The sequence below is a fragment of the Anguilla rostrata genome, chromosome 3 (assembly GCF_018555375.3).
Source record: "Anguilla rostrata isolate EN2019 chromosome 3, ASM1855537v3, whole genome shotgun sequence".
In the NCBI taxonomy this organism is placed as follows: domain Eukaryota; kingdom Metazoa; phylum Chordata; class Actinopteri; order Anguilliformes; family Anguillidae; genus Anguilla; species Anguilla rostrata.
Window position 1 is genome coordinate 65734575 of NC_057935.1, and position 10531 is coordinate 65745105.

General features: G+C 40.6%; 1 protein-coding gene across 1 annotated transcript; it reads left to right on the forward strand.

Annotated features, from left to right (window-relative positions):
- The first annotated feature begins 6549 nt into the window (after nucleotides 1–6549).
- slitrk2 (SLIT and NTRK-like family, member 2) lies at nucleotides 6550–10267 on the forward strand. Its single transcript, XM_064329354.1, has one exon. It carries the CDS (start codon nucleotides 7166–7168, stop codon nucleotides 9731–9733), a length of 2568 nt encoding a protein of 855 aa, XP_064185424.1. The 5' UTR covers nucleotides 6550–7165; the 3' UTR covers nucleotides 9734–10267.
- The last annotated feature ends 264 nt before the right edge of the window (nucleotides 10268–10531 follow it).

Genomic DNA, 10531 nt, shown 5'->3' on the forward strand with positions numbered 1-10531 from the left:
AAATCAATGGGATAATTGAAATTTAAATTCATTACAAATATCCAAATGTACTATATGATAACCATTACAGTACAGTAGCTAATTATGCACTGATCTTAAGCAGGTTTCACATCTTAATATGTGATTCTTAATTGCTCTTTTCTTTTTAAGAGCTTTACTATATGTAGCAAACAATGCACACAGCTGACACAATCAAAGCAAACTGACACTAATCCAAATGAATAAATTTAGTCACTGAAGCTACTACATGTTCTGAATGTACTTGTACTTTGTTTAAAAATATGCCTTAGTTTGCATGAAACTCTATAATTGGCTCAGAAGGTAATCAATAGGAAATTTAATAATGCAATAAAGTCATTTTGATACTTTTAACATCATTTTAACATAAATAATTTTGCTCCATTCCAGAATGTCTCTGACCATATGTTCTATATCTACATGTTCTACATTACCAGCCAGTAGGACTGTTCAAATAGAAATTCATAGCTTCATCTTATGATATTGAAAACACACTGACACGCATGCATGCTCTCTTGCTCACACACGCATATGCACACACACAGACACACACATACACACATTATTCAGTGTACCTGAAATGAAAAATAAAATTCTAATTTTGTTTTCCAAAGCAGGCTGGCATTACTCTTTTACTGCTGTTTGGGCCCAGTTGTTTGTTCACCCAGGAGTGCAATACATAGTGGAATTCCAAGGTATTCAAAACAAACATTTCTTTGTGTGAATTAAAGCAAAGAATACTCACTTGCACGTTCACAGATTACTGTGGGATAGTAACATTTTCAATAACAATGGGCTCTGTGCATAGTTATGCTTAAACTCTCTGAAGACACACTCTTCAGATGTAAATTAATCCCTCAATGATTTCTCTTCCTCCCTCTCTAGACACATAATGTATTTATAGGGAAAGTACAAAAACAGAAGTGTGTGTCTGTGTGCACGTGCCTGTGTGTGTGTGTGTGTGTGACAGCAGAGAGATCTGTTATGTAAGGCAAATACATGAGTTTCACAATCTGCTTCCAATACCCCCCTTGGTTTAGAGCAGCTGGTTCCACATTCAATCCATACCTGTCAGTAGGGGGGAATTGCCCCTTAAAACATAGATTACTTGTTGATCCTCACAAAGGACTAATCAGCAATACAGCATCCCACTCATATTTCACATTCATTCACTTCTTACAAGATATATGCTGCTGGGAGTCAGAACTATAATTATTTTGCGTGGGCTACGTTCTCATCGTTGTGTTCAATTATGTGGAATCTTTTCAGGGTAAATGCAGTGCTTTGGAAAGTCTTTATGGTTTTAAATTATAAATTGCACTTATATCTGTCGTACGAAAGCATTTGGTGCTCATACCGTATATGGTAGTTGAAGACAGTCGCATCTGATTTTCTGGCTGAATCAATTTTAATAACATTCTTTAATGTTAAAAAAATGCTTTCTTCCTACTTTGGAATGAACCGTTTTGCTTTGTTCTCCTGTCGGCTGTTGCGCCATTTGCATCCAAACCGGGAGCACAGTAGCTGATACGTGCAGTATGTGCTCCTTCCATACATTCACTAGTGCGCCAGTCATTATTTTCAACAGCACAATTCAGAGAGGATACAACAGCAGAGCTAGCACCATCAGTGCGTTCACTCACAGAGGACAACTGGTAACTAGAATGTGTCTGAAGATTCACTGGGGGGGGGGGGGGTTATATAGCAGTAATCCAAGAAACACCAGAATTGTTCCCACTCTACCATGGCAGAATGAAAACAAAACTCATTAATTTTACCCTGAATGAATGAATGAATGAATGAATGAATGAATTAGCATGTAGCCAGCATTTTTTTTTTTGTGCTTCTATTTCTCCTTTGCTCTGTATCAGGCCTGTTGTATGCATGTACATATGTGTACAGTACTCACCAAGCCTGTGAGTTGTGTACTTGGTTTGGGCCTGTGGTGTTGGTGATTTGGCTACGTCAGACTGGGCTATGGTAAATGGTACATGGTTATTTTTAGTTCAGCCCCAATGAACTTATTTTATTTGTGTCCAGGATCCAGGCTGTTTTACATGCAATTTCTTAATTTAGGTACCAGTCTGCACCCAAAGTGTAATGCTCATAGTGCCTATATGAAATGTTGCAATATGTGTTCATTTGAAATTCCTGAGCAGTGTGCAACTGAATAGAAATAAGCCACTTCTGTGATGGCTAGTATGTTTTCGATCCATTAACCTATGCGTGTTCTTATGAATCGAAGCTTGCAGCTACCTTTCAGGTCTTTAGCACTGTGCATGGCATTCAGTATCAGATCGATAATAATGAACCGTAATATAATCTTTCCTCTAAATGCAGTTGGACATTAGTTGGCTCCATCTTCATTGTGTGCTTTACTGCACCTCTCTTTCTCTTTCAGGGCCATTCACGTATAATCCATCCATCCATTATCTAACCCACTTTTTCACGGGTCAGGGTCACAAGTGTGGGGCTGAGCTGGAACCCTTCCCAGCATGCATCGGGGCAAGATGCAGGGATACGCGCTGGACAGGTCAATCCATCACAGGGCGCACACACCACTCATTCACACACACACACCTACAGGCAATTCAGACTTTTAGACTATTTAGCCAAACCTGCATGTCTTAGGAGTTTGGGAGGAAACCAGAGTTCACTCACCTATAGTTACAGGTAAATTATCCATGGCCATTTCTCGGCTAGTGTTTAGCATGTAAATGAATGGGAGGAGACCTTTTTTGTGTTAAAAAGAAGAAGCATTAAGGCGGATCTGGCAGATTTGCCTGTTAGTTCAAGAAAGGATTTTTCTAGCAAAGTTGCTGTGATGTAATGTAGTTAAAAACTCTTGCCGTGTTGTTTGTTTGTAAGGAAAATCAAATCTAGGTAAACACTGGACTGTGTTTACTTAGGGGCTTAAGTGACAGACAATGTGCTTTTTCCCTCTTCTTTTTGTTATTTTGTTGGGAGCCAGGTAACGTGACTAACCGAGACTCAGTTAGCTGGGTAGCTCAGCCAGGGAGGACTAACGTAGGCCACAGCTCCTGTCTGAGTGCTGTAACACCACCTGTTGTACTTGTAGTGGCTGTCCCAGGCCTGACGGCATATTATATAAAGAATTTAGGTTGGCGTGTGTAGATGTATTTAGTTGGTGATGATGTTGTCACAGGCATTATCGCTGTTTCACTCTTCACGACAGGCAAAATTAAAATTCCATTATTTTTGGAACATTTTGACTCGTGCTCTGCTGTGGCCCTTCCTGAAGACCGCCACTCAAATCCAAAAAAAATATGTTTCTGTTGAACGCCAGGTGTATGAAGGCAATTTCAACCCACAGACAGGCAGCGTGGTAACCATAAATCATTTGTTTATGTACTTATTTATTAATAAATAAAATGTATTTTTCCATACATAGTTACTAACATAGTTACTAACTTATTCACTTACTTAATTGCTTTTTTTATGCAGGGGTGGGGGGTGGGGTGTACTAGGACCTGAGTTAAATTTTTCCCTACCCACAGTTTACTTAGTCCCAAGAAGAAGAGGGGAAAAAACATCCTTGCTTACTTAAGATGGGGGCCAGGCGGTGGAGCTGTGCAAACAGATAATGCCGTCTAATCTGTTTCCAAATGAGAAATTAAACATTCTGCTTATCCAAGATAGCAGAGCAAGAACGCATCTCTGGAGAACTGTGCACTTAATGGTGAAGAACAGATGCTAAATTCTCTTACCACCCCCCCCCCTTCACTGTGTAAGCATCCCTGGTGCACAATTTAAAATCAATGCTCTATCTGCACCCATTTTCTATTATCACCTCTCAACATGCGTACTGGAACCTGATCAGAGTTTAATTGCAGCGCAAGCACTGCTGGGAGGGAGGAAATGGTAACACAGAACTGTACACGCACCACCGAGATAAAGCACAATTAATGAAATTGCCCGACACTAATATATGTTTTCTTTACTTCTCCCATGGATAATTAATTTGCCATGCCCCTTTAATCGAATCCAAACTGAAGCCGCAATGGAAAAAGGAGTCAGCTGATTCCTGACCTTCCAGGAAATGAAGGCCCTGAGAAGGGGTGTTCAAAATAGGTGACAGGTTCCTAGGGGGAGTTCGCAGACAGTTTGGTACGAGGGCGCAGCCTTGGTGCAAGAGCTGGAGAAGGGGCGGTCGACTTTTCTGTACAGCCTGAGCAGGATAGAAAATGACATCAGCGTGGGCTCTACGACAGCACGCAGACAAAGACACTGGTGATTGAAGAAGAAACGCAGCACTGTGTTCTCTGCGAGATTAAAAACAAAGCTGCTTCCTGACAAATTGTGTTCAGTTAATTTTACATACATAGCACCATAGTATGGTTTGTGAGGCTAATATGTACCATTCACAAGAGACTAGCTAGCTATTAGCTGCCTTGCTGTTAGACCAGCTGCAGCTTACAAGTTTGAAATGCTGTCTGAATTTTAAATCCATGGGCTTTTCATGATCAGACAATGGTGTGAAGACACGTTAACAGATTTATTTGTTTTCATTTTTAAGCAAATGAATAAAATATCGACTGACGGGCCATAGGTTTTCCTGCTCAGCTTTGACTCTGTAAACTACTCACTCAGAAAATGAGGTCGCTGCAGTGCTACCAGGAAAAAGAACAATAAATAAATAAATAAATAAACTGACTGAACAGAGACAGGAAAGCCTTCTAAACGAAAAACATTCTCAACGACACACTGTTGACAAAAGGGGTATATGATTGCTGTATCACTGATTGGACAGGTCCACCGTAACTAATAGTGTAGGATTGGTTCTGAAAATGTAATTTGGATGTGAGGCAGGAGCTCGTTTAGTCAGAGCTCTAGAACAGAGTGTTTCTCAGTTAGGGGGTATGACCTGCTTCAGTCCTCAAAAAAGGAAATTTGACTCGGGGATTGATTGATTTTTTGAGGGGACAAATCATGTATTTCTCAATATTGTGTGGTGCATACTTGTCCCCGGCCAAATGTTCTGTGTTACGCAACAGAACGAATTGCATTCTACTTTTTCCACAAGATGCATAGGGCGACCTGTTTCGGAGGAATTGAGATAAAGTGCTCTGGGGTAAAACAGCAATGATCCATCCAGTGCTTAAAATATCAACCCTGTGCTCCAGTCGCTTAGCCGTATAGCCTAGTAGCTACTGATTTGTAATAATAAATAAGTAAGGCTTCTCGTTTCCGAGCTTGGGGCCTATCACATCCCATTGCATTGGCAACGGTTATTTGCACATCAATATTTAATGGCTCAACAATTGCCATTCTTGATTCTGACCAGTGAAGTTGAACCCACAGGTGTTTAAATTATTATTATTATTATTATTATTATTATTATTATTATACATGCAAAGTAAGTGAGTATCTAACAATGGATGTCCGATTGTGCTATTTTTGAATGCCCGGTAATATACATATATTAGACAATTACATTGTCAATGAAACACAATCTCAGATTCCTAAGCCATATAAATCCATCAATCCATCCATCATCTATACCCGCTTATCCTGGTCATGGTCACAAGGGGTGTCGTAGCGTATTCCAGCATGCATTGGGTAAGAGGCAGGAATGCACCCTGTACAGGTTGCCAATCTATCGCAGGGCACATACAAGATTCTCGCACACACTCGGACCGATGGGAAATTTAGAGTCTCCAATTAGACCTGCATGTCTTTGGACTGTGGGAGGAAATCTAAGTACCCGAAGGAAACCCATGTGGACCGGGAAGAACATGCATACTCCACACTGAAAGGCCCGGGCCTGGATCCAAACTATATATATATATATATATATATATATATATATATATATATATATATATATATATATATATATATATAATTTTTTAATTTAATTTAATTTTTAACACGCTGCCTTCTAGTATATCGGCGTCTAGAAGAAAGAATAATATTTGAAAACGAATAGCATTTGAATTTGCATATTAGTTTAGACGTAACGGTGGGCATGAAGGACGTGTCTCCTCCTCCTAGTGGCGTGTTTGGTAAAAACACACAAATCAGAACTCCACAAGTCTGCACGAGATATATGATTTTCCAAGTGTATAAAACTACATAACCAGATGACGTTTTGAAATGCGGATTAGAAAAAAAAATCATTAGGTGAAGTGAAATGCAATGTTTTTTGTTTTTTTTCGTTACAGCATAGAAAGACACTGCTTGAATGAAAGAAAGGGAACATGATTTGATGCTTACAAATTGGGCTGACGGTCCGACTAGCCTCTGCGTTTAAACAGGCGTGTTAACCATCGAAATTGTATATTGCTAGGGCTATCGATTATACATGATTAATGAGGATCAGGCTTGAGTTAGAGACGTGTAGGAAGCGTATATGTGGTTGTACTGGGGAGTACGCTTTCAGTCATATATTAAAAAGAGTAGATGATAATAATAATAATAATAATAATAATAATAATAATAACAATAGCAATAGCAAAAAATGCGGAAACAGATGCCTCCTGTAACAAATTCTATCTACTCGTCATTGCGAATGACGTAGAGTTCCCCGGCTTTCAGTGAGGGAGGACGCAATCTCAAAATCCAGGCTAACCACACACTACGCTTTCAGTGGGAGTGAATGAAGCAGCGCGGAGATTGTTGCAGCCTGCGTTCCCAAGATTCAGCATCTTATTCAGATCCGTGGTCTTTCGTCCGTACAGCCAGCGAGGTGAAGGGACGGTCTGGATCGCGTGCGCAGTTTCTGTTCGATGCAGGATGAAAAACTCCGGGATAAGGGGAAAAGAACGCACTATTCAAGCTCTGTCGCGTAGTGAGTATTTCTCCGTTACTGCTTATGCTGCTTCGGAAATGCTTAAAACTGCTGCATGAATGGTCTGGCTTAACTGCGGGGATAGCAGCCTTTCGCCAAGGTATCCCCTGACAAAAGAACATGTTTTCGGTGAAGTGCCACTCACGATGTGTCCGGTGATTGCCTTCGCACTGCATTTTCCATTTGGATTTAAAGGAAGGTCAATGAGGAGTACTGCGCGTTCGTCGGATTTTTGACCCTTTTCTTTCATTTTTCTTATCTGCATGCTTTCACTAAAAGTGACCGTTTCAAAGGTCCACCGACGTTGATGCGCAAGCGTTCGGCGACACTGTAAAAATGCTGAACAGCGTTTTGTTGCTTAGCGTTTTAACGGTGACCAGTTTCTCCTCGAAGACAGAAAGCCGCAAAACTTCCAAAGACATCTGTAAGAATCGCTGCTCTTGTGAGGAAAAGGAAAATGTTTTGAATATCAACTGTGAGAACAAGGGATTTACAGCAATTCATCTGTTTTACCCACCACAGAACAAAATCTCTCAGCTCTTTCTCAATGGTAACTTTCTTTCCAAACTCAACCCAAACGATTTCATAAATTATGGCAATGTTACATCCCTTCATCTGGGGAACAACGGGTTACAAGAGATTAAAACGGGAGCCTTTATGGGACTGAAAATTTTAAAGCGACTGCATCTCAACAACAATAACTTGGAAATAATTAAGGAAGATACCTTCGCTGGTTTAGAAAGTTTGGAATATTTGCAAGCTGATTACAATTACATTAGCGCCATTGAGGCAGGTGCATTCAGCAAACTGAATAAACTGAAAGTACTAATACTGAACGACAATCTACTGCTTTCCCTTCCCAACAATGTTTTCCGTTTTGTTTTGCTAACCCATCTGGATTTGAGAGGGAACCGATTGAAAATGCTGCCTTTTGCTGGGGTGTTGGAACACATTGGAGGCATTATGGAAATCCAGCTGGAGGAGAACCCTTGGAATTGCACTTGCGACCTGATCCCTTTGAAATCCTGGCTGGATACCATCTCGGTCTTTGTAGGGGATATTGTGTGCGAAACACCATTTAGATTGCATGGGAAAGACGTCACCCAATTAATAAGGCAAGATCTTTGTCCCAGAAAAAATGCGGGCGAGTCGAGCCATCGAGCAGTACAACCCGCGTCGGATTCGCAATACCAAGGTTCCGCTCCAACGTTACACCCAGGCGTCACTCCAACGAGAGCACCGAAAGCGTCCCGCCCTCCTAAAATCAGAAATCGCCCCACACCCAGGGTAACAGCGTCCAATAAAGACAAGCATGTATTTGGGCCAATTATGGTTTATCAGACGAGGTCTCCCGTGCCGATGACGTGCCCAAATATCTGTGTCTGCACCTCCCAGAACCCAGACAGTGGATTAAACATAAATTGCCAAGAAAGGAAATTACACAATATAACAGAACTTCAACCCAAACCTTCATATCCAAAGAAAATGCATTTGACAGGAAATTATTTACAAACGATATATAGAACAGATCTTACAGAGTATAGTTCTCTTGAACTCCTCCATTTAGGAAACAACAGAATAGCAGTTATTCAGGATGGGGCCTTTGAAAATTTAACGAATTTGCGCAGACTTTACCTTAATGGCAATTATATTGAAAGTCTGTCTCATTCGTTATTTGCGGGACTGCAGAGCCTCCAATATTTATACTTGGAGTACAATGTTATTAAAGAAATATTCCCTCAAACGTTTAATTCCTTGCAAAATCTGCAGCTACTGTTCCTTAACAACAATTTATTAAGATCTCTCCCCGACAACGTTTTTGGGGGTACGATGCTCACGAGACTTAACCTTAGAAACAACCACTTCTCTTACTTGCCAGTACGCGGAGTTCTGGATCAGCTTTCTGCTTTCATTCAAATTGATCTCCAAGAAAACCCGTGGGATTGCACCTGTGACATTGTAGCGCTGAAAAACTGGATGGAGCTGTCCAGCACCAGTGTTGTCGTTAATGAAATCACGTGTGACTCTCCTTCCAAACACGCTGGACGGCTCTTGAGGTCTATAAGAAACGATGCCATTTGCACGGAAACTAATGAGGTCACTGTAACCACGACGCCCACAGTGAGCACGACCGCTGATACAACAACCTCTTTCTCTCCAACCGCTCCCACGGAAACGGTGCCCGAAATTCACGCGGAAGTACCGCTGTCTGTTCTGATTTTGGGTCTGTTGGTTGTGTTCATTCTTTCCGTCTGTTTTGGTGCAGGTCTGTTCGTATTCGTCCTTAAACGACGAAAGGGTGTTGAAACTGTCCCTTCAAATGCCAATAACATGGACTTGAATTCTTTCCAGGTTCAGTATGGGTCCTATAGCACAGAACCGAGCACAGACAAAGCCGAGGGCCATGTGTATAACTACATCCCTCCGCCCGTGGGTCAGATGTGTCAAAACCCCATTTACATGCAGAAAGAAAGTGATCAAGTAACCTACTATAGAAACCTGAAGGAACTGAGTTTCAGTACTCTGGACCCCAAAAAGGACGACCACTCCCGTAGTCCCGCGTATACAATAAGCACAGTGGAGTTCATCGACAAACAGCCGTGTGGAAATCGTGAGCCTGAGCTGCTGTATCAGAACATTGCAGAGAGAGTTAAGGAGCTTCCGACAGTAGGAACGCTGAACTACAATTTCTGCACCTTGCCCAAAAGACATTTCGTTCCGCCATACGAGTCAACCAGGCGCCTCAACCAAGACAGGTTAACTAAAACTGTTCTGTATGGGACCCCACGAAAATATTATGCCGAACAATCAAAAAACGAGCACCCATTGCTCCCTGGAAAATTAAAGACAGAACCAGACTACCTCGAAGTTCTGGAGAAACAAACTGCTATGAGTCAGTTGTAAAATATGTCATTACATTTTCATGAAATTACTTAAACACGTATCTCTATGTAACCTACAAATTACAAGAAAGAAGTAAACAACGCAACTTAGGTATTATTATTATTATTTTGGAGACTGTATAAATCAGTAAACGTATACGCGGTAAAGGTGGTATACTATTATTTTTTCTGTTTTAAATTATTTTACTACTTGAAGCGTTCACGATGTAGCAAATTGTCAAGAAAAAATGTATAATAGAGCTTTATGTTTTTATTTTATCCCGGCGAAAAGGCACATCGTTTCTGATGTCCAACAGAACTGTATCATTTGAAATAAGCATTCCTGTACATAGCATTTGATGGTGAGTGAGACACATTTACTGATTACATCCACTTGGCGTCCCATTTATTCCAGAAGTGCCTTTGCACTCGAAATATTTTATCGTTGCTATCTGCTATAAATTAAAATTTTATATGTGCTGTATTTTAAGATTACCTATGTAAAATAGAATTATATGTTCATTGCATTAAATGAGATTGATAAATGTACGCTTTATTTATGCGTAGAAAGTCATTATTTGTAATGTTTCGTTTTTAAACGTAACATGAGCTGCGTTGCATTGTATGTTATACATATAATGTACGGATTTAAGTATTTTTTCAAGGGGCAATTTGTCGATTCGATTAATTTTGGAATTTTTAATCAGGTGCAAGCTTATTGTTAAATTCTGCGTGTGCCTGTCTGTGTGCGCGCCTGCGTACCTGCATGCTCTCTCTCTCTCTCTCTCTCTCTCGCTTTGGCACAGTTCTATTATTTGAT